We start from the raw sequence: 27,106 nt of genomic DNA, 5'->3' as shown, positions 1-27,106 counted from the left end.
AGGCCGCGGCCGGGCGGGGCTTCCGGGAAACGGCGCGGAGGGCGGTGCCGGCCCTGGAGGCCCTCGTGGGCCGCGGCCTAGGGGGGCTGGGCTCGGGCGGGCGGGAGGACGCTGGGGTCGCGGGTCCGGGGACGACGGCTTCCCCCGAAAGGGTCGGGACTGTCCCGAGGAGACAGCAGCCCCGCAGGGGAGCGGGTCCCTGGCCGGGTGTAGACTGGGGCGGGGTCGCTGCGGTCCGGCTCGAGCCCCCTGCCCTGGCGGGGAGGACTTCCTTGCCCCCCGACGCGCAGCCCGCCGAGGGGCCCCCGGAGCGGAAGGGTCAGTCCGCGGGACGAGCCTCAGGGACGCTGGGACCCACAGGGTCAGCACCGCGGACGACCCCCGGGCTGGGGGCCGGAGGAAGGCGGAGAGGGCGGCGGGGACGGGGGTCAGGTGCCTGGAGCAGGCCCGGGCCGCGCCGGGAGCCTCTGGGTCCCCCAGCGACCGCGGGCTCGGCTGCCCGACACCCGTCTTCCCCGCAGGTGGCTCCGGAGCGGGCGCCAGCAACCCTCCCAGGACACCCGGCACCTCCGGCGGAGTCCTGGGCGCGGCACAGCCGGTGCGCCCAGGGCCAGGCGGTGCAGGGGCGTCTCGGCTGGGCGGGGACCCATCTGAGCCCGCGGAACAGCGAGACCCGCTGTCTTTTCAGCTGCTTCTCAGCAGCGCGCAGCCCCTCTCCCGCATCCCCTCACCACCAGCCTCGCCCAACTTGGGCAGGCCCCGCAGACCGGCCCACCTAGCTCCCCCAGCCCAGAGGCTCCAACGGTGCAGGTAACAAACGGCAGCCAGCAAATCCAACCCAAAAGTTGCCCAAGTGGGTGACACCCCAAGCATAAACATGCACGTCCTGTCTCCTCTCAAGAAAGACATGTTTTTAACATTTTTTTAAAATTTCAGTGCAATGTATAAACACACTTCTCATTTTTACAGAAAGCATGCTGCGTTCATCACACGTGAGACCCAACCTCGCTTTGCTCAGACGGCACCCCCTCCCTGCCCCTATCCCCTCCCGTGCCCGCTCCGTGCTGTTCCCTGGGAGCTCACCCCGCTGCAGGCCGTGACCTTGGAGGGCCCCTTCGGGGACCACCCCCGCCCCCATCACAGCACCGACCCCACCGGCCGTGACTGTATCCGGCTGGCGGTCCCGCGCACTGCACCGCTGCTACAACAGAGCCGGGCCTGCGCCTGACGCGCACAGACGCGAAGTAAAGGTGCACAAATGGAAGCGGGTGGTGGCGTCCCTCTCGAGCGTGGACACTCCAGACTCCCCTCCTGGTGTCCATGTCTGCATTTGCCTCGTCCTCAGGGGCTCCTTTTGTTTTGGCATCCGTCACGCTCCGAGGCGGAGGTAAATCCCGCAGGGCCAGGGCCAGGGCCAGGGCCTCACGGGCGACCCTCCCAGCTGGGAGAGGTGGGTGCTGGTCTGCTCCAGAGACCCGCTTTGCAGGGGCTGACACCTGGCCTGTCTGCGCCCCACCCCGCCGTCCCCGCTTGATGGCGTCTCACCTCTGCCCCGGCTTCCCTCCCTGCCCAGGGGGCGCCCGCGGCCTACGGGGCCCGACGCTCCCGATCCCGATCCGGGTTGGCTGCTGCCCCGCCCCCTTCGCCCTGCCGGAGCAACTGTTGCTAAAGGGGCGTGGCTCGACCTGGGAGTCAGGGAGCGTCCCGCGGCCTCATGAATATTTGAGTATTCAAATGACGCTCCGACCCCGTTGCCATGGCGCCCAGGGCCCGCAACCCCGCCCCCGGAAGAACGACCGACCCGGAGTCGCAGCGAGCCCCCGGCGGCGGCGGAGGGCGCCCAGGGCGGTGGCACACAGACCAAGCCCTCAGGTGAGAGCCAAACACGCCTTTGGGCCCCGGGCCGCAGGCCTCGCTGTCTCCCCCGTGCCTCGGGGCAGACAGGCCGAGGAGCAGGCCCCAGGATGAAGCAGCAAAGCCAGTGGGGAACTCAGTGGTACCCCAGGTGTCAAATCTGGTCTTCCAGGGGCCCTGCGCAAAATCAGGAGCCGGGCTCCCACTCACCGGGATAGGAGGGGCCCCAAGCCCCGCCTCTGGGGAAGATTGGGAGGCAGGGACCCAGACTCTGCTCTGGGAGTTTCCGTGGTGGAGACCCACAGGGCACCAGGCCCTGCCCTCAGAGCTCCTCCCGCTGTGGTGAAGGCCTGGAGGGCGGAGGGGACCCAGAGAGCTGACGAGCCAGACCAGGGGCTGGCATTAGCCTGGGCTGTGGGGACAGACGGCCCCGTGGGTTTCCAGCCTGGGAGGCTTGTAGGGCTCGCAGAGTGGCAGGGCAGGGGCTGGGAGTAGAGAGCCATGAACAGCGCAGACAGGTTCCAGCCAGTGCAGAATGTGAGGGGACAGTGTTTACAGGCCCTGCTCCTTGGACCCTGAGACCTTTGGGCTGGACCGGACCGATGCTCTGGGCCCCGTCAGGGGTAGGACCTCTGCTCACCTGCTGTCAGGCACAGAAGGAAGGAGCAGTGGGCTTGGCCCTTAAGGCTGCCAAGGGCATCCTGGGGCTGCAGCCTGACCAGCCCATGCACTCCCGTCTCCACAAGGCTGGCAGGCCTGGGAGTGGGGTGGCCAGCACGTTACCAGGAGGCACAGTGGTGGGGTCCTCCTGCCAGGCTTAGGGCTTTTCACCAGCTAGAGAAAGGCAGGCAGCAGAGGGAACTTTTGGAAAGAAATCCTGGCTGGAAACCCCATGGCCTTAGCCTCCCTGGATCCTGGGTGTTTGTGTCACTTTCCAGGTGAGGTCACTGAGGCGCACAGAGCCAGGGCTCGGCAACCCTCCCAAGGCCTCTGTCAGAGCCCAGCTGGCCACCCTCCCTGCCCTAAGCATGGCGGAGAGGATGCGTCTTGAACGTCCACAGAGGCTGATAGATAAGAACAGTGGCTGGTGACTAGCGCAGAGCCCTGTACGTTGTGGATGCAGCGGGCAAGCATCCTGCCCGCACACAGCCCGCGTTGTCTTGGGGTAAGGTGCTCACTCAACAGGATGCGTTGTAAAACGCAGAGGACCATAGAACGAGTCAGACTTATAAGGAGAGTAAATCCAGGAAGGAGAAGAGGGAATACAGGGGCAGGGGTCAGCGAGGCCTCAACCCGGGTTGGAGGGAGGTGGCCAGAACATCCCGGGCAGACTTCTGGCTCTACCCCAGAGACGATTCCCAGGTCCGGGGCATCTTTTAAGGACCAGTGCCAGGCGAACCTCGTGCAGGTGGCTCAGGGACACACTGAACAACTCCTGTGGGGCCTGGGGCTGAGGGTCCTCAGGAGGGACAGCATGCCAGGGAGCCCAGCCCACGAGGGACAGTCCACTGTGGCAGACCCGGAACCCCTTTTGGAAAGAGGATGCAGCCAGCCACCACCTGACTTCTTCTTCAGCCAGCCCAGGTCCCTCGTCAGGATGACTGAAAGCACCTGAAGGCCTGTCCCCACACTGGCAGCCCCGTGCATCTCGGCACCTGCTCGCTTCTGAGCGCTGTGACCTCAGTCCTGCCTGTCTCAGATCCCCTGGACACAGTGACCTGGCCAGGAGGCCAAGCCACCTCTCTCCTGCAGGTGCCACTTGGGGACACATACCGCCCCCTTGCCTGAATGCTTGACCCGTGGTGGAAAAAGGCAGCTGCCTCAGGTGAGGGGGCTCAGCGGGCACGGGGGGCGGGGAACGCCTGAGAGCCTAGTCCTGGGCCCCCATGCTTGGAGACCATCGGGGGAGACGCACAGCACAGGGCCTGAGGCAATGGCTTGCTGCTGGTCACAGCTGACAGAGCAACCATGACCTGGGGCCAATGGCAACCCCCCCCCCCCCGGGTCCCACATCTCACAGCCTACGTAGGACTTCAGATCGGGGAGTCTAGAGCCAGTACCCCTCTTGTGGGCCCTGGAGGATGACCTTCCTAGACCCCAGTGGGGTGTGAGCTAAGGCTGAGCAGGGGACTGGGGGGGGGGGGGGGCGCGCAACGAGGCCCCCAGGCGGGGGGAAACTAAATGAGTGACAGCCCCCCAGAGCCGGACAGGGGGAGCCCCACGGGGGCTGGCTGTGCAGGGGTTTAAGCCAGGCTGCAGATCCGAGGGAGAGCAAAGGCTTGGCATCGTTGCCTTCTGCCCATCCCCAGCAGGTTGGATGTGAATGGACCAGGCCTGGGACAAAGCCCACGGGCCTTGGCCGAGCACAGCCGATATCCTGGTGCGGGAGCTGAGCTGGCAAGGCCCGCACAACCCCTGCCCGAAGAGCAAGGACCCGGGCAGCCATGGCGAGCGGTTGGTAGAGGAGTACCTGTCACCTGCCCGACTGGTGAGTGCCAAGGGCTTGGGGGCTCAGGCCGCAGGGCTCCGCGTGGGGCAGCATCCCAGGGCTGGTGTCCGGCCTGCCCTCGGTCCCCAGCCCTCTAGGCTTGCCTGGCTGACAGACGTCCTCAGCCCTGCTATGTGACACAGGTGCTTGGTGACACAGATGTGCCCCAGCCATTCAGGACCCCAAAGGGAATGAGCCGGGCAGGAATCCCACAGGTATTTGCCTAGTACCCGCTATGTGCTGGGCTCCAGGGACCCCTCTGTGAACCGCTCCATGAACCTGAGAGCCCCTCGTTCAAGCGGCTGTCATCCCGGCAGGAGACAGGGTGGGGAGCCGTCAAAGTGCCCGGCACACAGCAGGTGCGAACCACCGGGGATAGATAGATAAAACACAAGCTCAGTAGGGGAGCCCTGGCATCCGGGCCCAGCTGGTTAAGTGGGGGCCACTCCGGGGTCCCACCGACTGCGTCTGGGGCAGCAGCTGAAGGCTTTCTCCCACATCTGGGGCTGTCAGCCCCGCCCCTGTCCTGAGGCCCACCAGGACGCGGAGAGCCCTCACGGCTCCCGATTCCTGCCCAGCGACCCTTCTGGGCAGCTCTGCACGTCACCCGCTACTGGCCATGCCGAGGGGGCAGACCCCGCCAGCTGCAGGCACCGCCACACCCACCCTTGCACGGGGTAAGAGGGTGAGAGGCTCATGGAGAGGGGTCCCTTGGAGACCCTGCCGTGACATACTCACCGACGTGCAGCAGAAGGAAACCCGGCTGCCCCAGGCCCCCACCTGCCTCCCCGGCCGACTCAGAGATCGGCGCGGGTGGGACTCGCCTGCCAGGCCCCTGTCCCCGCGCTCCGCACGGGCTCCTCTGGGCGTGCAGCCCTCCAGCCACCCTGCGAGCCCAAGGCTTCCCAGTGCCTTGGTCCAGCACGGAGCACATCGGGACGGCCCCCCACCAGCTCCTCAACAGCCCCCCCCCGACAGGGCCCCAGGGGACAGAGACGGATTCACAGCTGCAGGCCACCTCCGTGCTGGCCAGCTCTGGGGTCCTGTGTCCCTTGGTGCCAGTGAGGTCTGGGTTCAGACACAGCAGGCGGACGTGTTGGAAGGGGCCAGTGTGCACAGAGCTCGGGGTGGTGCTCCTGTCTCAGGCACGCCTAGGGCCACGGGGGGCCCGGGCTGCCCTGACACGACGGCCTGGCTCTCAGAGGGGACTCGGGGGCACCGGTCGACCTGGGCACAGGGCTGGAGCGTCCTCTGTTGGACAGAGCAGCCGGCTGGGGGCAGAGCAGGGGCAGGGAGGGCCAAGGAGGGCAGTGACCCTCACCTCCCCCACCAGGACCCGGCCTCAGCACCCACCGAGCACCACACACCAGGAGTTAGGCCGGGGCCGACTGAGCGAGCCTGCCGTGAGCACCCTCAGGGCCTGGAGGTGAGCTCATGCCGGAAGCCGAGGAGACGGGACACAGGCTCTGGGCCAGGCGGCTGCAGTCCGGGTGCAGGACCCCCCCCCGGCCCCCCGCCCCAGCATCCGCGGAGCCACAGACACTCCCGGTGCTCAGCGGAATGTCTGTGTTTCGTTTCCCTTCGTTTTGTGTTCCTTCTCGGCTGACAGTGCCCAGCAGGGAGGATGTTTGCAGGAGTACGTATGGCCGCCGTGCCTTCCTCGGATGGCCGGCGGGACACTCCCCGGAGGGCCCCGTCACACAGAAGGCTTTGTACAGCCTGGGATCCCCACAACCTCAGGCCCGGGTGGGGTGCGAACGTGCCACGAAGCTGTCTCCTCCGACCCGCGTGGACGCCCACCTCAGACTGCTCCCGGGCGAATCTCGCTGACGCTCAGGCGCCCACCAGCAGTCCCCAACCCCTTGGCAGGGGGATCGCCGTGTCCCGTGTGTTGTCTGTGGCCACCTAACGCTGACCGTGAGCCTCCCAGACTCTGGCTCCAAAGACGGGTGTCCGTCCTGAGGCTGCCCTGCTCCCAGCCGCACCGCGGGCTCCCGCTGGGATCCAGGCTCGAGGGGCCACACGGGACCACCCTGCTCAGGGCCGACGCCGGGGTGAGCAGCGGGCGAACCCCAGGTGCAAACTCGTGGGCTCCCTCCGCCAAGCCCAGCGTGGACGAGGCCACCTGCTCTGGGGTCTGTGCTGTCGCCTGCCAGGGAATGGGCGCACCGTTCTAATTCAGGGGAGGAGTGACAGGCGTGAGCGGCGGCCTACCCACCCCCACATTCAGACCCTGCACACTCCCCGAGTCCCCACGCGCCCCGTCTCAGGCAAGTCCAGTGTCCGGGGAGGAAACTATACCGCACACATCCGAAGAAGGGCCTGTCCGTGAGACCCAGGCGAGCGTGAGGACCAGCGTGGCCCCCCAGCCAGCCTGCAGAGGGGGACACAACAGGCTACCTTGCCAGCCTCTCCCAGTTGAGGGGGGGGGGCCTGGTCTGGTGGCACTGACCCCCACCCAACAAATGTCTGGGTGCCCTGTGCTGGGAACACGCATTGATTGGAGATCGTTCTGTCCCTGGTGTGGCTTCTGTCCATCCTGGGGCCCTCTTCTTCGCCTGGCTCCTGGCTGGGGAAAGGGCCGCTGTCGCGGACGACCTCCGTGACCCCCAGTCCGGGCCGCGGCGGCCTGGTCATCAGAGGCCCACAGCCCGTGTGCTTCGCCGTACGAATGAGTCCGGCCGACGCCAGGACCAAAAGCCGCACTTGCGATTGTGTCCGGACACGGTCCTCTCTGTGGACTCTGTCACTGCGAGCCGGGGCCTCTCCTGAGAGCCCGGGGCCTCTGCGGGTGCAGTGGGTGCTGGGCAAGCTGGCTTCGTCCCTGAGACTGGCTCACTGGGTCGTCCTACCTGCAAGCCCTTCTCAGCTTTCTCTCTTGCGGATTGGAATCGAGAGGCCATTTTATTTTTCAGACCCACGGGCTCCACACCTCCGGGGCTCTGTCCCCTCACTCTGGACAGCCCCCTGTCAAGGGCACTAAGGGGGCTCAGCTCACTCCGCCTGCAGCGTGCTGGGACCTCTCCACTCAACGCGACAAGCTCCTCGCGCACGTTTCCTGCCATCCAGGCTACCGCAGGAGACTGTCTCGCACGGCACAGGCGTCTGCCTTTTCAGACCCCCAACCCGGTCCCAAATCAGTCATGTTGTTTAGTCGTGTTGTCGTGCGGACCGTGGGAACCGTGCCTAGCTCCCGCGTTCTGTATGAATCCGCTATGGCTGCTACGCTCCGTGACAAACACCGCCCAGCCGCCGTGGGTGGTCCAGACATGCTCGTCCTCGGGTCCGGGGGGCTGTGGTTCAGCCACGCTCAGCAGACTGGGCGCCGAGCTCCGACACACTGGGTCTGTTGCCCGGGTCTCATTTGGACACTGGCACCCTCAGGGCAGGCCCTTGTCCGCAAAGAGCCCCACCCGCCAAAGCCATCCCTGGCCAAGGTCAACACAGATGAGGCACGGGCATTTCTGCCCCCCGTTCCAGCCCCACAGCCGAAGGCAGAGACTGGGGAGGAGTGACGGCGGTCCAGGCCCCAGGGCTGACTCTTCATCGATTTTTGCAGCGCGCCCTGGCCCGGGTAGATGACCTTCGACTGGTGGGCATGCTGGAGATGTGCGTCAGCACCCGTGAGAGCAGCCTGGGGAACTTCGGTGAGAGCCCCTCCCTGTCCACACCCCACCGCTGGCAAGGTCAGACTTCGTGAGGGTCCGTTCGCTGGAGGGCTCCCTGCCAGGCTTCGGTCTTTGGACCACCGCACCCCACGGGCCTGCCCTGCATCCGCCTTTCGGGGATCGGGGACTGTCTTGCGGGGTCAATGCCCCGTTCTTGGAAGGAGTCTAGCTCAGAACCCTTTCCCTGGGGGTTTTAGGGTGCACAAGCACACTGGCTCGGGGGTTCCTGTGCTCTGGAACAGAGCCGCCAGAGGATGCAGGTTATGGGGTGGGGTGCCTGTGGCTGGATCTGGGATGTGGCTCAGGGATAGGACCCAAGCTGTGGCGGCCCCGCCACACCAATGGGGCGCCCCTCCTCCGAGTGGACTCCTGGAGTCCTGGGGCCTCTTGGCCTTCCAGACGGGCCCGTCTGCTCAGGTGTCCCCTGCCCCGTGTGAGGCACACAGCCGCGAGGTTGCCTCCAGGACTCAGAGCAGCCATCGATGAGGGGCCAAGGGGCACGGATGTCTCCGGAGGGTGCAGAGAGGTGAGTGAGGGGTAAGGCTTAGTCTCTGACCTCTCCCTCCTCTGGCCCCCAGGGGTGCACCTGCCCAACCTCAGCCAGCTGAAGCTGAACGGTAGCTGCCTGGGCTCCGTGAGGTGAGCACCTGCCCTGGGATCGCGGCGGAGGGGGGGTCCCCACCCAGAGCCTCCTGGCGTCCTGCTGCCTCTGTGTCCGGGCCCTAATGCCCGCCCTCCAGCCTCACTCGGGGACATGTGGCGCGTGGCACCCGGCCCCAGGGTCTTGGAGGCACCGGCTGAGAGTGACACACCCCACTCAGAGCCTGTAGTCAGCTTCAGGCCGGTCACACCAGGCCTCCAAGGACCCACGACGGGGTGCCGGAAGATGCTCCCCGTCTTTGGCAAAGAGTCCCCCACAAGCAAAGGGTCTCCGGTGGGCGCCCCAATACCACCCAAGCCTTCGGGGTTTCAGGCGTCCCTGCGGCGGGGCACGTAAAACGTAATGGCACGCGAGTCATCAACCGAAGAGACAAAATTCAAAAAACTAAAGACAGATTACCGTCCTTTGTTTACGTCATTGGCCGGAAAGAGCAAAGCTGAAGCAACATCAGACTGTTTCTGGTGTCGGAGCAAAATGGGTTTTACGTGGCCAGGGCCAGCCAGCGTGAGGCAGGGGGTCCGGTCAGAATTCTGGAAAATGATCCAGACGTTTTAAATGCGCTCTCAGCACCCATCATGTCTAGGGGAGTCCAGAAAGGTACTTATGAAGCAACCTCCTTCGAATGCTTTCTTGATTTTCCTTATTTATACTGTTACTTATCAAACAAAGGTCAGGTGCAGCCCCAAGGGCCAGAGCAGAGAACGGGCCTCAGGGGGCACAGAGGGCACCGTGTCTGCAGTGAGGGTCTAGAAAGTGGGGTTTCAGGAACGTGCCTTGAACGTGCGGCTAAGCAGTGTTCTGGCAGAGAAATCAACAAAGACAAAAAATCCTGTTTACTCCTTCCTTGTTGAGGCTTCAGATTAGCTCAGTGAATAATGAAGTGTATAAAACTCATAAACGAAGGGCGCCTGGGTGGCGCAGTCGGTTAGGCGTCCGACTTCAGCCAGGTCACGATCTCGCGGTCCGTGAGTTCGAGCCCCGCGTCGGGCTCTGGGCTGATGGCTCAGAGCCTGGAGCCTGTTTCCAATTCTGTGTCTCCCTCTCTCTCTGCCCCTCCCCCGTTCATGCTCTGTCTCTCTCTGTCCCAAAAATAAAAAAATAAAAAATAAAAAAATAAAATAAATAAATTAAAAACTCATAAACGAGAGGATGAAAACTACAGAGAAGTGGAACGTATTATAAAATTAGGAAATATGATACATCATTTGTAGCAAAACAAAATAATTCAATTCCAAGAAAAAAAAAAAAAAAAAAAAAACCCAATTCCAAGAAAAATGATTAGATCATAAATTGCAAGAAAACACGTTCTGTCCCTTGATAACAACAGCGACAAGTGTAGCAAGCCTTTTAAGTTTTCTCTTCCTGAATCCTGAAACTGGGCCACGTGAGGTTTGCAAGTCTCCACGGGCTGAAAGTGGACAACAGTTTGTAAAAGGAAGTTATCTAATTAAGCGTGGCAATCCAGTAAATTCATGTGCGGCTTAGCTGATAACAGCCATACTAAGGGCATTAAAATCTCAGGCCGGGGTGGGGCGCCCAGGCTCAGTCAGAGGAGCGTGCGACCCTTGGTCTGGAGTCGTGAGTTCGAGCCCCACGTTGGGCGTAGAGATTACTTAAAAAAATAAAATCTCAGGCGGTATCTTAAGGGCTGGAAAATGATTTTGACGTAATGTCTGTCCGTTCGTCGGCGGCTGAGAGAATTCAGCAGCTGAAATGTCGCGGGCGTGAAGGCGGATGTTCTTGATCACACGGGCTGAGCGTGGCTTAGACTCTGCGAGGCTCCTCAGCCCGCCTGCCCCCGCTGACCTCGCCTGGGGCGGCCTTCGCTTCCACAGAAACCCTTCGTTTTGACCCGGTCCGTCAATTCTGGCTGGTGATTTGGGTCTCCTCCGGGAAGTTCGTCCACGCCCCCGAAGTCGCGGGATTATTCTGCCTCTCCTGTCGTTCACTCTTACGGTCTCTACCTGTGAGGTCGCCTTCAATGGCGGCATGAGATCGGGACCCAGTTTTAATTGCCCCTTTCCCCGACATCGTCTCTCCAGCAACCCACCACCTCCCTACAGACCACTCTGCCACTTATCGGGTCCTCGCGCAGATGTGGACGTGGGAGCTCTCGGCGGCGTCTGTCCGTCTGTCCCGCACCAGTGCCACGCTGCCTGTACTCCTAGGGCTGTGTGTTCATGTGTCCGTGTCCGACGGCCTCCTCGTCGCCTGCCTTTTCCCAAAACGACCGGGCTGCTCCCGAGCGCTTCTCGTATTTGACGTTTACGATCTGTTTGTCGGGTGTTGCCCGCACGACTCCGAATTCTCTTTGCAGCGAAGAAAGATTCACCTGCTACTTCGGGTTTATTTGTCACCCATACACGTTCACGGAGATGAATAGCTCTCCACCCGTGTGCTCTTTTACGTTTTTAACGGAGTCTTTAAGCTTCCCCTAGGTAGGAAGTTTGTCATCAGATAGAAAGCCTTCCGCCGCAGGTCACGGGACGCTGTATCCCCCAGCGCGCACCCGGGCCGAGCCCCGTTCCAGGCTGCGGACGAGGCGGCCGTGACCGGCACGCACGAGGCCCGAGCAGCAGAGATGTAGTCTTTCCCGGTTAGGCAGAGCAGAAGTCAAGGCGAAGGTGGACGGCCCTGGCTCCTTCTGGCGCTGCGAGGGAGGAGCCGTTTCGTTCTGCTCCGCTGGGGGGGGGGGGGGGCAGCTCGCTGCCTTCTTCGGCGCTCCTTGGCTCGTCGGCACCTCCGCCCCGTCTCTGCCCCCACGTTCACGCGGCATCCTCCCTGTGTCCCCACCTGCGTCCCCACGTCCCCTTTTCATAAGGGCACCAGACGATATTAGCGCCCACCCCGTCCCGCGGGGAGCTCGTCTTAATAATTACACGCGCTACCACGCCTTCTCCAAACAGGGTCGCACCCTGAGGTGCTGGCAGTTAGGACTTTGACTTACGTGTTGCTGGGAGGGGGGACACCCTTCATCCTGTAACGGGCAACGTGCCCTCCTGCGTCTGATAGTAAGAACAAGCAGGTTCCCGGCGTCCCTCCTGCGTTTCTCTGTGCAGAACCGCGTCCTGTCACACTCTCTGGCACCAGCCGCCAGGAACAGAATGTGATCGTGAACCGAGGCGGCGTGAGCTCAGCCAGGAGCCACCCCTCCCGTCCCCACTGCTGCTTGGGACAGGGCAGGACATCGGCCTCCCTGAGGCCAGAACTAAATGCCCACATGTTTGCGGGATTTTTGCAATCACGCATGGGGCTCCGTTTCTCTTGTATTTTCTGGTTGGTTGCTATAAACGTAGAGAACTACGCTGAGGTAGCGTAGATTTCTTTTCCATCAGTACAGCACTACCGACTCTCATACGCGGGTCTTGTCTCTGGCGACCTCGTGTCTTGATTTTCGACGGAGCAAAACTGCCAAGCTCTCCTAGAACCCCAGTAATTTGTTAATTCAGTCGGGGTTTCTGTCTTGAAGAGAGAAAGACCGGCAACTTTCCCTTCTAGCCCACACGCTTCTTCGTCTCGCCCCGTAGCCTCGGCGGGCCCGCGCCCCGGCCCGACGTGAAATACGAGCAAAGACGGCGGCGGGCACGCTTGGTTTCTGTCCGTCTGAACGGGCACGTGTCTCAATTTCTCTGCGTCTGTCCACACGATCACGAGACGATACTCCTGGACCCCATGGGTGGTGGTGACCCTTCCCTGTGCGTCTGCGGTAGGACTACTGGGTCACGCTGAGTTACCATCACTGTGACCTTGAATTCTATTTGCTCGGCAGTCTTCCTGTCCGTGCTCACGAGGGCCAGCCCTTCACCCGCCCTGTACTTCCCTGGTTCTGGGATCAGGGGTTGACGCCTACGTTGCCTCCCCCTCTAACTGTCCTTTTCGACTGCTCTATTTTTTAAACTTCTTGTGTACAAAACTGTTGTGGAAGATCGACATTGTCGACTCCTTGGTGGCTAATTAGAACTTACTTTTAAAACCGGTAGGGGCGTCCGGGTGGCTCTGTCGGTTGAGTGTGCGACTCTTGCTTTTGACTCCGGTCACGATCCCAGGGTCGTGGGATCCAGCCCGTCGGGATCCTGACAGCACAGAGCCTGCTTGGGTTTCTCTCTCTCTCTCTCTCTCTCTCTCTCTCCCTCTCTCCCCCTCCCTCTCTGCCCCTCCCCTGCTCTCTTTCTCTCTTCCTCTCTCAAAACAAATAAATAAACATTTTTAAATTAATTAACGAAAACCAGTCCAGGTCTGAGGACTGTGAGGGTTGGGGGATGACCATCGCCACTTAATTTCTTTACCCGAGTTTCGTATTTCCTTGCGTGCCCGCCTTATCTAGGTTTTCAAAAATGTTGCTCTATGTTTTGTTCACAGCGTCTTCTGTTTTTTTGCCACGGCTGCGCTGGCTGTAATTCTTCCTCCTTTGAAATGCCGCGTGTTTGTTGGCATCGTCTCCTCGCCTTCGCTTTGCGGGAGGTTGTCCGTTAACTTTTTGCGGAGTCGGCTCTCGGCTCCGTTGGTTTTCTGTACAGTCTGGTTGTTACTCGTCTCGCCCCATCTTTATCGCGTCTTCGCTTCTTGTTCTGTTTGAAATGTGCTGTTGTCCTCTTTCCGGCTCCTTGAGCGAAATGCGTCGCTCTGTTGTGGCGATCCTTCTAGTTTTCTGAGAAACACACTCGAAGATGCAGCTCTGTCTTGCTGGACAGCGTCAGGCATGGTTCCACAAACTCCACGCGCTTTGCTTTGTCATTACTTCCAAATATTCGGGAATCTTCCTATTGAATCTGAGATGAGGCAAAATCTGCGAGTTATTCCCCCGTACCCACTCTTCTGTAACACCGGAACTCCCCGCTTTCAGCTGGGCACGTAGCCACCTAGCCCACCCCGCAGCCCGCTCTGGCCGTGCCCCTCGGGTCTGAACCACAGGTCACAAGCGGACTCTGAAAAGAAATGGAATGGAACAATAATACCATCTCGGAAATGAAGACACACTCCAAAGAGATCCCGCAGGAAACCCAGCACCACGTGCCGCGTGGAGAACGGGAATGGTCAAAACGACCACACCTGCCCGTAAATGGCGTCTGGACGAACCACAAGGAGGGAGGGCAGGCGGAGGGTCTGCTGGGCACGGAACTGTCATCGCTTCAGAAGGAAACCGAAACAATGGAACAGAACAAATAGCTAAAGGTTAAAGAAAACTCGTGAGGGGCGCCTGGGTGGCTCCGTCGGTTGAGCGTCCGGCTTCAGCTCAGGTCATGATCTCACGGCTCGTGGGTTCGAGCCCCGCGTCGGGCTCTGTGCCGACAGCCTGGAGCCTGCTTTGGATTCTGTGTCTCCCTCTCTCTCTCATTCTCTGCCTCTCTCTCTCAAAAATAAATACATAAAAGTAAAAAAATTGTTTTAAAGAAAGAAAACTTGTGAGACACAAAAGAGGACTTTCAACCACACGTTGAAGGGGAAATCCAAGGCGGCCAGCTAACGCTGGAACGCACCCTAACGAAGTTACTGGACGTGGAGATGAAATCTGGAGGCGGCCGAGGAAAGGCATCACCTCCTCCTTGAAGGTGAACCAGTCGTGTGGTTTCCCTGGGACCTCTCTACAGACACACTCAAGGCCAGGAGACGGGGCGACGCCCACACGCCCAGTGGAAAGAAAGCAGGAACGGGAATTCCACGCCCAGCCCATGCTTCGGAATAAGTTACCGATCAAGGAAAATAGTTGGATTGGCCCCTCTCGAAGAAGTCACTAGACACAGACCTCAGCCAGTTAAGAGATGATGGGAAGATACACTGGCTGCAGCGGACTGGGGGTGAACGTGGAGACCCCGTAACGGGAGTGAAGTTCACAAAGGTGACGTGGAGGCTGGGGGGACGGCAGCCAGGTGAGGCTGTGGGTCAGACATCACCGTGGTGGGGGGAGGGGGCGTGTGCACTGCAAGGTCTGAGGAAGTCACCAAGCCGTGCAGAAAAGCCATCGGATGTCACAGGGCTGGGAGGAGACACAGGAACAGGAACAGCTAAGCAGGGAGAAGGGCAGACGCCAAGTCCCGAGGCGAGAAAACGCAGGGGTGCGCTTTCAGGAGCACAGGAGTCACGCTGCAGCGACTGGTCCCCACCCTCACCCCAGGCCCCGGCAGGGAAGCCCCCCCCCACGTCAGGGTCCCGGCAATGCAGCTCTCCTAAGCAGCATTTCAGGCCCTCGCCCCCAATTCGAATGCCCAAGAAGCTATTAATGGTACAACTGGAAATATTAGGGTGCCTGCAACACGACACGGAAAAGTCCCGGGGGAGACTAGGCAATAGAGGGAGGAGAGTAAAACCCCCAAACTTCAGCAGATACTGCGAGAGACGTGGAAGATGTGGCTTCTTGGCATCTTCAAAACACGAGTAGCATGCTACGAAAAAAGAGCAGAGGACAACAAGGGCCACTTAAGAGTCAGACATGGCGGCCAACACAAAAACATCAGTAGCAATGTTGGAAAATGGGCAACTCTCCCAGAAAGCAGAAGACAAGGCAGAGAGATGGAAACAGGGGAGAGAAGATGAGAAAACGAGGGTCATCCTCAGACAACCGAGGAGGGACTGGTAGAGCTCCAGATGTGAGAACGGGGAACACGGAGAGAGAAATACAAAAGAAATGCCATCAAGAACCTCCCCGAACCCGCTGAAAGGATACCCCCTGTCAGGGGGCACCCAGGAACGAAGGGCCCCTGCAGGCAGCAGTGGGCCCAGAGAGCCCCAGCGTTGTTCTAAGATGAGGCAGCACCGGCCTGCCCATCTGCAGGGGAGTGGCGGCAGAGGGAGGGCGATGGGCCAAGACAAGGCTTGGGCAGGGGACGGCCCGGGGCAGGGGTGGGGGAGGTCTTGCAGGCACAGCTGGCTGGCAGAGGGGGTGTAACTTGGGGCAGCCAGCCACAAGCACAGCCCAGAAAGGGAGGGGGCTGATCCCACTGGGGCTGGGCTGCCTTGCCCCACCACCCCCCTCCCCGCTGTAGCAGATGGTGGGTGGGTGCGGCTCAGCCAAATAACCCCGCCCAAAGGCGCCTCCCCTCCGCCAGACCCAGCCCTCCGGGGGGGGGGGGGGGGCAGGAGGAGGTGGCTTCTGCCGGTGCCCAGACCCGGGAGGCAGGGGGCTCCGGGGCCCTTTCCTCAGCCTGGAGGCTGCCACGCACCAGCCACAGGTCATGGGCAGCCCTGCACCTGGAGAGAGCCAGATGCGGGTGGTGGATGGGCTCACGGCCTAGCACAGGGCCTTTGGGGACGCACACATGGCCCTCCAGCCCAGGACGGCGCTGACCAGCCGACCCTGCCCTCCACAGAGACCTGGGCACCTCCCTGGGCCGCTTGCGGGTGCTGTGGCTGGCCCGCTGCGGCCTGACCGACCTGGATGGCATTGGCTGCTTCCCGGTCCTGAAGGTGGGTCTGTGGTGCCCCGGGCTGGGGAGAGGGTGCCGGCCAAGCCCTGGCTGAGGCCCCCTGCTGTCCCAGGAGCTCTACGTCTCCTACAACAACATCTCAGACCTGAGCCCGCTGTGCCTGCTGGAGCAGCTGGAGGTCCTGGACCTGGAGGGTAACAGTGTGGAGGTCCTGGAGCAGGTGCGTTACCTGCAGCTGTGCCCGAGGCTGGCCACGCTCACCCTGGAGGGCAACCTGGTGTGCCTGCGGCCGGGGCCCGGCCCCTGCAACGAGGTGCGTCTGGTGGGCGCCCGGGGAGGCACGGGCACGGGATGGGGAGACGCTCTTGGCCCGCCCACGGCCCCAGGGGCCTCTCCGCCCACCCGGACGCCGGTCATGTCCAGGCAGGGCGGCGGGATCGTCCCCAGGCGCGTCCCCCAGGCACAGTCCACCTGCACCCTGTGACTTGTTCACCGGGAACTCATTCTCTGGTATCGCTGGAGACCTTCCAGGCCGGGACCAGACCCCACGGGGCCACGTGCACACAGGGCCCCAGCCCACGCACAGACCCCCGTGAGGCCCATGCACACGCCACGTGGAACCACGCGTGTCTGGTTCGGTCTGCACATGGAATCACACACGCACACGCACACGCACACGCAGCCCCGTGCACGCCCAGTCCAGAGCCCCCCTCGTCTCCCGCAGGCCTGTGCACACCCCACACAGCTGCCCACACCCCCGCACTGCCCGTGCCCAGAGCGCACTCTTCCTGCCCTGCTAGCCTCCACGGGGTGGTGGTGCCCAGCTAGGCCACAGCTCTGGGCTCAGGGGAGCTCCACAGGCCAGAGGACACCACTGGACCTTGGCTGTGAGCCTGGAGGGTGAGTTCACGTGAGGGGGGGAGCCCAGGGTCCCCGCAGTCCCTGGTGGCCAAGAGTGACCCAGGCCGGCACCCACAGGAAGGTCCGGAGGAATCGGCCACGGGAGGGGCCCTGCTAGACCCAGGCCCGCCACGCCCTCCACCCTGCAGGTGCCCCCCGGCTACAACTATCGGGCAGAGGTGAGGAAGCTCATCCCACAGCTGCGGGTCCTGGATGAGGTGCCAGCCACACACACGGCCGTGCCGGCCCCCCGGGAGCTGCGCCAGGACTGGCTCATGGTGAAGGAGGCCATCAAGGAGGGCAGTGTCTCCGAAGGCCTGTTCCCTGGGCTGGGTATGGCGGCCACTCCCCTGCCCTCTGGCAAGGGCTGCCCTGCCCCGCCTGGAGACCTTACCGGCTGGAGCCCCAGAAGACGCCCACCCCCCGCCGCCCCCAGGAAGAGAGCTCTGCACCCCCCAGCACCCCCCTAGGCCTTTCAGAGATGAGCAGCCATATTTCACCTCCCTTCTCAGCCTTGACCTTCTGTCCCCAGAGCCCCGCATACCTGCCCCCAGGCCAGGATAACCTCCCTGTGAGCAGGGCAGCGCCTGGTGGGGTGTGGGCCTGCAGACACACAGACACATGTTAGGGGGCGGGGGTCCCTGGCTTGTGGACAGTGTCACGGGCTGGCCGGCTGGCGTGTGCTTCCGTGACCTCTGATTCTGACCCTCGGGTAGATCATCCCCACGGAGCCCCCATCCGGACACTCGGCTCCCAGCTCTCCTTGCCTGAGACCCAGCCACGGGCCCCCAGGCCACGGCCCCTCTCCCTACTGGTCACTGGGGGTCCCCTGCCCGGAGGCCTGCTTCCCAAGGACCCAGCTCCACAGGACGACACCAGTAACCTCACCCACGGTAACTACCCACCTCTGCACAAAGCTGACCCCGCAGCCCCTCAGCCCCAGAACAGACCCAGCCACCCCTCTTCTTCAGGTGCTAGCCGAGTCCTCTGCGGAAACCCCACCAAAGGCCTGCGGGAGCGTCGACACCAGTGCCAGGTGTGGCTTGTCACCCCCAAGTGGGTCACAACTGCAGTGCTACCACAGGGGACCCGTGTGCTGGCCTGGCAATGCCCTGGCCTACGGTCACTGCTGGCCACGGGTCCCAGCCTCCCCAACACCCTGCACAGCCGGATGAGTCCTGCCTTCAGGGTGCCCCCCACCTAGCCCCCTCGCAGGCTGTGCCCCCAAACCAGCCCCTTCTCTCCTCAGGCCTGGACACCTCCGGAGCAGCTGGCCCCACAGGAGGACCTGGCTGCCAGTGCCTCCACCCCAGGGCCTGACCCTGCAGACAGCAGTGACCTCCTGGCCTTGGCTAGGCTCCAGGCCCGGAGGGAGCTGCGCCTTCGGTGGGTGACCCTCCCCCTCCCGGCCCCCAGCCCTACCACTGCATGTCCTGGTTTGGTGGGAGGTCATGGCAGGGGAGGGGGGGCTGCCTAGGTACGCCGGATGGCTGGGGCAGCTGGCCGTGGGAGCCTGAGGCTGGGGGACCACCCCAGAGCACATTCGTTTGGGAATGGCCCTAAGGGCAGGGCTGCACCCCCTCCCCCCTCTGGTCCCCTCCCCAGTAGGTACCTGGAGTCCCAGCAGGAAGGTGCCACAGCCCCCTGGGGCCCACGGGGGGCGCCCGAAGAACAAGAGGACGAATCTAAGCCCAGGACTCCCTCTGGCCCCCAATGTCTGGTCCCAGGTACTGAGAGTGACCCCACTCACTGCCCCAGACCAGCATTCATCGGCTTGGGTCCCCTTCCTCAGCTGGACTCTGAGAGGGGCTGTAACGGGGAGGGCCTCTCCTGATGGTGAGGACTTACACTCAAGGGTTCCAATCCCAAGTCCTCCTCCCCTGAGCGCTCGGGATAATAATGCCCCAAGGGCTGGACAAAAGGGGGTATGAGCAGGGGCTCTGGACTGAAAGAGAGGGTAGGGTGGCAATGAGTGGCCAGGACAGGCCCACTGGGCAGGGAGCAGGGCACAGGCCAAAGGAGGGGAGAGACCGCCAAATGGGCCAGGGGACTGAGGCGGGGAGGGTGCTGCCCTTACCCTGCACACAGGGCCTGTGCTGGGCCCAGGACGCGAGTGTCCTGCGTGGAACAAACGTGGGGGGCTGTAGAGACCCTCACGCAGCAGGGCCCAGGGAGGCTTCCTGGAGGAAGGGTCTGAACTGACGCGTAGAACTGAGGCGGCAAGCCTGGGAAGGGGGCATTGTAAGCAGGGGCAGCAAGGCGCTTTTTTTTAATTCGATTTTTTATTTTTTAAAATTTACATCCAAATTAGTTAGCATATAGTGCAACAATGATTCCTTAGTGCCCCTCCCCCATTTAGCCCATCCCCCCTCCCACAACCCCTCCAGTAACCCTCTGTTCTCCATATTTAAGAGTCTCTTCTGTTTGGTCCCCCTCCCTGTTTTGTTTTGGTTTTTTTTTTCAACGTTTATTTATTTTTTGGGGGACAGAGAGAGACAGAGCATGAACGGGGGAGGGGCAGAGAGAGAGGGAGACACAGAATCGGAAACAGGCTCCAGGCTCTGAGCCGTCAGCCCAGAGCCCGACGCGGGGCTCGAACTCACGGACCGCGAGATCGTGACCTGGCTGAAGTCGGACGCTTAACCGACTGCGCCACCCAGGCGCCCCGCCCCTCCCTGTTTTTATATTATTTTTGTTTCCCTTCATAGGCCATAGGCTTAAAGGTTGGCTGAATGACCCTCCTGTGGGTTGGGGAGTCAAAAGGGCCAGGATGGAAGAGGGACAGGACAGGCAAAGCCTGTGCCCTTCCCTGCGTGGGCTTGTGCCTGGGCTGTTGGGGGTGTGTGGGGGGGGGGGAGACAGAGGACAGGCAGGGCAGCCAGCGGGAGTGGTAACAGACAGTGGGGACCCAGGGACAGAAGGGTACCAGGGCCTCCCACTCCAGGCCAGGTCCAGGGAAGCACTCACTGGTCACGGCCACACCTCCCAGTCTGCCCTGAGGGGGGTGCCAGGGCCTCACTCTATAGCGGAGTGTCAGGAACTGGCCCAGGGCCACTCTTGGTGCTGCGACTCAGTGATCCAAAGCCAGAGCTCAGACTTTGTGGCCTCTGCATGCCCAGAAGTGGGTGTGGCCCCAGCGAAGTCACAAGGCCGCAGAGCCACAGCCTCCCAGGGGAGCACAGGAAGTGGAGGAGAGGGGTGCTGCTGTGAGGGGGTGAAGGGCTGGGGGAGGGGTCCCAGGGGACACTGCCACCTTGCTGTGGTGGCCCTCGCCCCATCTACTGATCCCTGTGGGGACCCTTGTCTGACAAGCTCTCTTTCCTTGTTTTCCAGAGTCTTCTAGGACCTCAGGCTGTAACCTGATCCCCTCTCCCCCTAAGTTCCCCTTGCCATCTGATTCCAGCAACGCCTTCTGGGGGTCCCCAGACCTGCAGTTCAGGAGGCGTAGGCTCAGAGCCCTAGGCAGCTTGAGGCCTGGCCTGGGTCAGGGGCTAGCTGCGGCGACAGCTCTAAGAGGCCTGGAGGTGGCCTCGGGGCCGAACCCTCGAGCCCAAGGACGTCCCAGCCCAAAGCCAGCCCCGGATCCAGCAGCCAGACCTCCCCGGCCTCCGGTGCGTGCAGCACCGGAACCCTGTCACCCCAGCCCAATCCCGCCCCTAGTGTAACCCCCCACCCGCTGCCAAGCTGGCCTGGACTGCGGGCCAGGGAGCCCCAGTGTGGTCGTCGGAGCCCCATGTGAACTCTGGCCTCATGGAACCCAGAGCATCTTGGAGTTTGTGTTGGGGGGCGGGAAATAGGCTTGACATAAGAGGGACCCATCTTGGTGGAGGGGAGTTGGGGGGGTTGGGACTGCCAGGGGTGGGCACAAGGAAGAGCCCAGGATAGGAGAGCCCAGTTCCCCACCGCTGGCCCCGCTGGCCCCGCTGCCCACTCCTTCCATGGGGCCCGGCCTTCCCAGGAGGAGTGGTCAGAGCGGCGAACCCGGAGGACACAGGCTGGGCCCAGGCTGAGGTGGCCGGAGTGCAGCCAGGCCCCCCTCGCCCCCCGACCCTGGGGGATTTGTGCGGGTCCTCGCCCACGCAGGGACAGGGCAGCCAGTGCCCTTCCCTTGGGATAGGGCACCCCAAAACCAAGCGAATCCGCTTTAAGGACTCTCAGGTGTACACGAATGCGGTTTACTTCGTAGGCGACGTTGGTTCAATAAATCGTGCAGCTGGCACTGCCGGTCTCCCACGACTTTCTCCCAGCGCGGCCCATCGGCCTTGGGCGCCCACGCCCGCGCTGCCCTCCACCTTCTACACCTGAGCGCCCGGGTCCGCGGTGACCGGCGGGCAGGGGAGGAAGCGGAAGCCGTATCTGCTCTCGGCCGTGCTCTGCACTGACAGCGCTACCATCGGGCAGCCCCGGTCCACGCTCCTCCGGCACACCTGGGGGGGCGGAGCCTGAGCGGCGCGGGGGCGGGGCCTGGAGGGGCGGGGCCCGAGCGGGGGAGGGGCGGGGCCGGGAGGGGGACCCCGCGGGAGCTCGGGTATCCCGCCACAGCCTGCACGCGCGCGCGCTCACCCGGACCCTGCGCTCCTTGCTAGCCCCGCAGTGCTCCTTCCTAGCCCCGCACTGCTCCAGGCACAGCCCGGCCTCTGCGAGGGACAGCGACGGGATGGGGTCGGCCGGACTCCCACTCCCCGGCGGTCCGCCCGCCCTCCGCGTCCCCGTGCGCTCACCGGGCAAGGCGGGCAGGAGCTCGGGCGTGCGGGTCTCGGCGGCCTCGGGCCGCGCCGGCACCTCCCGCGGGCGGAGGAGCTTGCTGGTGCTCAGCCGCGGCAAGAGGCCCCGCGTCCTGGTGGGGCAGGAGGGTCGTGAGGTCCGGAGCCCGCCCGCGGGAAGGGCAGTCCTGGAGGAAAAGGGGCCTGGGGAGGCGGGAGCCAGGGGCTGGTCCTGCCGGGCACGCCGCGTGGGAGCGCTCTTGAATTACTGGGGGGGGGGGGGGGGCGGGGGGGGGGGGGCGGCGAGGACGGGACCCGGGGAGGTGGGTGGTGGTCCTGAACGGGAACCCGTCTGGAGAGCGGCCTCAGAGGGGATTGGACCTGAGGCAAGGGAATGGTCCCTTAGCAGGGAGTCTGGGGGGACGGTTTTTGCGGGGGTGGGTCCTGGGAGGCAGAGGAGACCCAGGGACCCGCGGTGCCCACCCGGGCCTCCGGCGTCTGGCTCCGGCCTCCCGCACCCTGCCCGCGCGCGAGTGTTGAGGCCCGCGACTCTGCTCCCCGGGGTCGGCCCCAAGCCCGTCCTCTGAGAGCGGGAAGCGGTCTACGGAGAGGTCGGTGTTGTCAGCGAAGGTCCTCGAGACCGGGGTCACGCAGTGGGGCGCCCGGTGCTCGCTCAGGACCTGCGGGCCGGCCGGCCGGGAGGGGCGCAGCGGTCACCCCCAGCCCGCGGGGCTCTCCGCCCACCCCATCCCGGTCTGAGACGCACCCTGACCTCGCCCTTGGGGTTCAGGAGGAGAGTCACGCATCCCCGGCCGGAACGGAAGTGGACAGGCTCTTGGCCCAAGGACGACGGCGGCTGCTTCTTGGTGCTGCCGGGGCCCTCGCCCCAAACCTGCTGGACAGCGCGGGGCGGCGGGTGAGGGGCGGTGGGGGCCCGAGCAGAGGCCACGAGGGCTCGCGGGGAGCGGGGCGCACCGTAACGTGGTGCCCTGGAGCCAGCAGCGTGCCGGGCGGGAAGCGGTACATGCACACCGGGAAGCCGTACAGGAGCTGCTGCAGCGTGAGGCCGCCCAGGTCGACGGTCTCCTCCAGCGACTGGTTGAGGACGCGCACGAACCTCTCCTTGCGGCTCACGGCCACGATCTTCAGGCTGGAGTTAATGGGGCTGGGCGGGTGAGCAGGGAGGGTAGAGGCACCGCAGAGAGGCTTGGGCACCCCTCCACCGCGGTCCTGCTAGGAGACCCACCCCTGCTGGGATCCCCCACCCGCACCCCGTGTCACCCCCCTCCCCTCCCACGGAGGCGGCGCCTGGGATGCCGGTGCTCTGAGTCTGCACAGGACTCCCCTGTCAGGACCGTCTTACCAGGTGGGTCTGGGGGGGGGGGTTCCAGGGATCCAGGGAGAGACCTGTCGGAAAGAGGACCTCTATCTACATGGAGCATCCTCTGGGGACATCGAACGTGAGGCCAGACTAACCTGAAGTACCCTGAGGCCGCACGTGGGAGAGGAACAGCTCCCGGGGTCAGATCCACAGCAGGAGGGATGGCCCTGGGGGCTGAGGGAAGCAGAGGGACAGCTCAAAGTGCTGGGGAGGGGTGGGAGGGAGCGAGCCAGAGTGCAGAGGAGGTAGCGTCTCACCCAAGGCCACCCACACCCTTGGGGATGAGGCAGGAGAGGCCCCCAGCGGCCTTGCGCTGAGCCGTTGGGGAGACCAAGCTGCTGGAGACGGCTGTTTAGGGTTTGGAGCGGAGATCCCAGCCTCACGGTGGGGGGAGGGAGGAGCCACCAGGGAGACCCGCTGTACCCCACCTTCAGGCAGTGGCTGCATTTCCCTGCCGAAGCTCCTCCGGTGTGGTTTTGTCAACTCCGAACTGCGGCCTGCAGCGCAGGGTGGCTGTCCCGTCACCTTCTGCACGCGATGAGGCTCAGCCAGCCAGCCACGGCCGGGGTCGGAGTCCGTGCCCCCTGAGCTGCTGGTGTCCACAGAGGGCAGGGAACGCCACTCGACGCTCTTGAGACGCTGTTCCACACACTCTCTATGCAGCTCCGAGCCCCACTGGCCAGGCACTGGGGCCGGTGGGGATGGCGAGGCCCGGGCGTACCTGTGGGCCACAGTCTGCTGACCTGCTTGCTGCCTGCTGGCTCTGGCTTCTGAACTCCAGCCCCGCCCCCATCTAACCTCCCCAAGGTGGGCGGGGCACCCCGAGTGGTGGTTCCAGTCCCTGGGACCCAGCCTGGGAGAAAGGCCATAGATGGACTGTGATGGCTCAGGAGCCCTTTCCCTTCAACCTTCACCTCCTCCTGTAGATCAGAGAATTGACCTCGGGAGGTGTCAGTGGCTCGTCCAGGGACACTAAGGGGAGATCTTGGACTCTGGTGCACACATGCCAAGGCACGCCCTCTCCTCCCTTCACCCCCGCAGGAGTCCCTGACCAGCACAGTTACTTTTGATCTGAGTTGGACTTGATGTTGGCGAGGAGGTTGGGATACCGATGGGCAATGCTGTTCCAGTCTACGTCCTCCAGCCGGAAACCCTGGCCGGGAAGCAACAGGAACATGGCTCTCCCCTCCCACGGGCCCACCGAGCCATGAAAGCACACGGGGGCCTCGCTTACCTGTCCAGTAGAGGGGACCTGATCATTCTCGGAGAGGTCACTGGAGTCCATCAGCGCTTCTGCGGTTACCACCTGCAGAAGGGGAGTGGAGGCCAGTGGGCGGGAGCTGGGGAACGAGCCTCTCCCCTTGGACCCTCACCAGCACCCGAGGCACACGTTTGCTTTGCATCAGGTGGGCGGAACCAGGGGGTTCCTCCCTGCCCTAGACCGCGGTCCTGGGGGGACAGGCTTCCCAGGCAGGCCGGGGCCCCCCAGCGGAAGCACCAGCCTGGAAGGGACACCCTGGCTCTCCAAGGGAAGTCCAAGGAGGGCTGGGGAGGGGGACGTGGGAGGCAGGAAGGTGGGCCAAATGGGGCTTACCTCCACACTGCCCGTGGAAGATCGCAGCACGCGACCCACCCAGGAGGAGCGGGCCAGCTGCAGGAGGCAGGACCTCTGGAACGCCTGCAGCTCAGTCTCCAGCTGGGACTTCTCCTGCTCCGGGAGGGTGCGTGGGTGGGGCCGGGCCTTCTTCCCACCCCCGGAGCCAACCCCTACCTGGCCCCTGATCCTCACCCCAGCCTGGGTCCCCTGACCAACTCCTGATCCCACCTGCCCCTCACCAGTTGGGCCTGTTCCTTCTGCCCTTTCAACTCCAGAGTCAGCTTCTGGACCTGGTTCTGCAGGAGCTTCTCCTGGCTGTGTGAGCAACTGGGGGAGGGGCCATCTCAGCAGCCCCCACCTCGAGGTCAGTAGCCAAGGAGGGGAGGAGGAGGGGCTCCTCTCCGCTGACAGTGGAGGCCTCGGGGCACCGAGTCCCACCGGGCCAGGCCAGGTCGGGCTCTGAGAGGTGTGGGTCATAGGTCGAGTCTAGGTTCAGCGGCCATTGACATGTTTAGAGTCAGGGTCTGGGCAGGTTTACAGCATATTCACTGTTTCAGGGTTAGGTTGGGGGGTCAGAGTCAGGTGAGGATAAGGGCTAGAGGCAAAAGTCAGGGTAATTATCAGGTGGGAGTGTTGGTCAGCCCCAGCGGTTGGGGATGAGGGCAGACAAAAGCCATTTCAGGCCAGGACAGAGGCTGGATTGGGCTGAAGGACTGGCACTTTGCTGCTCACCTCTCAGGTGGCAGTCCAGCCACCTCGCACAGGATGTGGCAGCGCCGGGCATTCTGGCGGTTCTGGAGGGCCCACCGCAGAGCCTGGATCTCCAGTTCCCGCTGACCCCACAGCAGCCGCAGGGTGCGGGGGTCCAAGGACTCAGGGGCCAACCTGCAATGCCAGCACCCTTGCCACTTGATCAGGCCCTGCCCTCCAGCTGACCACCCCTCCCTCGCTTCCTTACTGCAGGTTGATGGGGAAGACCACAGGCGTGGAGCTGGGCTTGGTGTCCTTCAGGCACGCGGGAGCCACTGGGTCTTTGGGTGTGCCAGCTGGAGGCTCCGGGTGGCCACTGACCGGCTCTCGGTCCGCCAGGGATAAGGCAGCCTGTTTCTCAGCTCTTTCAGCCTCTTGGCAAGGCTCAGGGGCCATTCTCGATGTTCCTGGGGGAGCTGAGATGGGTAGTGTGGCTGTCATCCTTGTGTCCCGTGGGTAGGTGCCACGTGGGGCTCTTCTTTCATGGCCACAAGTGTGTGCCTGTGTCTGACAGCCCTAGATAGCATCACTCCAAAAGTGCCCTTGTGTGTGTGTGCGCGTGCGTGTGCATGCGCACGTGCACGCCCCCAGGACACCAGATTGCCGGCCACATGTGTGTCTATGTCTGTGTGTTTCTGACCAGGACAAGGCAGCAGATAACTGTCCCCCACCCCCTTCCCCAAGCAACATGTCACCAGGATGTTTGCACATTTCCTGTTGTCTCTCTGTCACCCTTGCCCTCTACGACCTGAGGTCCTGCCCTCAGCCTAAGGCAAAGGTCCCCAGAGGTGTTAATCCTTTGCCCGTGATGCCCCCAGACCCAGGGCCTTACCCCCAACACTCACCTGAGGCCCGAAACCCAAGTGTGCCTAGGGAAAGAAAGGCTTTACAGTGTTGCCATGGATACCAGCACCAAAAGGGGAGGGGCTGTTTGTTACCAGCAGCTTCCAGGGAGACCCCAGACCAGGACCCTGAGTGAGTCCTGGACCCACCTCCAGATCCTGCCTGAAGGAGAAGTGGTAAGAGGCTGGGTTGTTGGCCAGTGAACCTCAGGAGGCCCAGAGAACCACAGAGCGACCAGCCAGGCCTGCCGTGGCCACAAGGTCCACCACCCCCAGCCTGACTGCCTGACTGCGGCACTTGGTGGCTATCGGGGCACTGCTGCCCTGTGTGTGGGGGCTTACTGAACTCTAACCGGCAGTGAGGCCCTCCTGAGTGTTTCCCATAGCTTCTTTGTCCTCAGAGGCTGATGCCCACCTACCTGGCCCCCAAGCAAGAAGCCCCCCCTGCCCCTGTCCATCTCTACCACCTGGGTCACCTCAGGGAGCCCCGGGGACCCTCTCATAACCACGATAACTGTTCCCTCTGCCCCACACCAAAAATGAAGCACCAGATCTGACACACAAACTGATGCTCTCCAGCCTTCACCCCGACCCCTTCCTAACTTTTCTTTCTTTCTTTCTTTTTCTTTCCTTTCTTTCTTTCTTTCTTTCTTTCTTTTTTTTTCTTTCTTTCTTTCTTTCTTTCTTTCTTTCTTTCTTTCTTTCTTTCTTTTTATTTCTTTTTCTTTCTTCTATTCATTCATTCAGACTCTCAACTTCGCGTTTTTGTAGGACTTCCTGTGCTGCGGAACATACAGGCTGGCAGGAGGACCCCCGTGGCAGAAACAGGGCTCTGAATGCCTGGTCCACAGACAGCATTGAGGCTGTGAGGCACCCTGGCTGCCGAGCTGGCTTGGGTCCT

General features: G+C 62.9%; 2 protein-coding genes across 25 annotated transcripts; one reads left to right on the top strand and one right to left on the bottom strand.

Moving 5' to 3' along the window:
* Positions 1-1,242: 1,242 nt before the first annotated feature.
* Positions 1,243-21,151, top strand: LRRC56 (leucine rich repeat containing 56). 21 transcript variants are annotated; one of them, XM_045486459.1, is made up of 15 exons: positions 1,243-1,872; positions 2,793-3,019; positions 3,607-3,679; positions 4,167-4,342; positions 7,902-7,989; positions 8,589-8,649; positions 15,976-16,072; positions 16,145-16,345; positions 16,833-16,932; positions 17,011-17,265; positions 17,649-17,825; positions 17,904-17,968; positions 18,182-18,318; positions 18,538-18,659; positions 20,266-21,151. In XM_045486459.1, exons 4-15 carry the CDS (start codon positions 4,178-4,180, stop codon positions 20,595-20,597), a joined length of 1,800 nt encoding a protein of 599 aa, XP_045342415.1. In that variant the 5' UTR covers positions 1,243-1,872; positions 2,793-3,019; positions 3,607-3,679; positions 4,167-4,177; the 3' UTR covers positions 20,598-21,151. The 21 variants fall into 21 exon arrangements, with proteins under 21 accessions (XP_045342415.1, XP_045342414.1, XP_045342413.1 ...); XM_045486458.1 differs by having other exon boundaries at positions 4,164-4,342; XM_045486457.1 differs by having other exon boundaries at positions 3,430-3,679; positions 4,164-4,342.
* On the bottom strand, positions 21,087-26,902 carry LMNTD2 (lamin tail domain containing 2). Of its 4 annotated transcripts, XM_045486452.1 has the most exons (14): positions 26,209-26,902; positions 25,572-25,779; positions 25,346-25,498; positions 24,853-24,940; positions 24,611-24,724; positions 24,251-24,322; positions 24,081-24,169; positions 23,445-23,737; positions 23,112-23,190; positions 22,611-22,800; positions 22,402-22,527; positions 22,119-22,315; positions 21,496-21,769; positions 21,087-21,359 (listed from the first exon to the last, which is right to left on the bottom strand). In XM_045486452.1, the coding sequence occupies exons 2-14, from the start codon at positions 25,757-25,759 to the stop codon at positions 21,228-21,230; spliced, it is 1,995 nt and encodes a 664-aa protein (XP_045342408.1). In that variant the 5' UTR covers positions 25,760-25,779; positions 26,209-26,902; the 3' UTR covers positions 21,087-21,227. The 4 variants fall into 4 exon arrangements, with proteins under 4 accessions (XP_045342408.1, XP_045342405.1, XP_045342406.1 ...); XM_045486449.1 differs by lacking the exon at positions 26,209-26,902 and having other exon boundaries at positions 25,572-26,013; XM_045486450.1 differs by lacking the exon at positions 26,209-26,902 and having other exon boundaries at positions 22,408-22,527; positions 25,572-26,013.
* Between the last annotated feature and the right edge of the window lie 204 nt (positions 26,903-27,106).

This window comes from Leopardus geoffroyi, chromosome D1 (assembly GCF_018350155.1).
Source record: "Leopardus geoffroyi isolate Oge1 chromosome D1, O.geoffroyi_Oge1_pat1.0, whole genome shotgun sequence".
In the NCBI taxonomy this organism is placed as follows: domain Eukaryota; kingdom Metazoa; phylum Chordata; class Mammalia; order Carnivora; family Felidae; genus Leopardus; species Leopardus geoffroyi.
This window is presented reverse-complemented; position numbering and strand designations above follow the sequence as displayed.

Bases quoted from the DNA above. Each gene is read 5' to 3' on its own strand.
- LMNTD2 (XM_045486449.1), bottom strand. From the start codon at position 25,804: ATGACAGCCACACTACCCATCTCAGCTCCCCCAGGAACATCGAGAATG. The intron at 23,191-23,444 runs GTGGGGTACAGC...TGCTTCCCTCAG, and splicing joins AATGCAGCCACTGCCTGAAG to CCCCCAGGGCCATCCCTCCT. The intron at 22,528-22,610 runs GTGCGCCCCGCT...GCTGTCCAGCAG, and splicing joins CTCCAGGGCACCACGTTACG to GTTTGGGGCGAGGGCCCCGG.
- LRRC56 (XM_045486455.1), top strand. From the start codon at position 4,178: ATGGACCAGGCCTGGGACAAAGCCCACGGGCCTTGGCCGAGCACAGCC. The intron at 7,990-8,588 runs GTGAGAGCCCCT...TCTGGCCCCCAG, and splicing joins GAGCAGCCTGGGGAACTTCG to GGGTGCACCTGCCCAACCTC. The intron at 17,266-17,648 runs GTATGGCGGCCA...ACCCTCGGGTAG, and splicing joins AGGCCTGTTCCCTGGGCTGG to ATCATCCCCACGGAGCCCCC.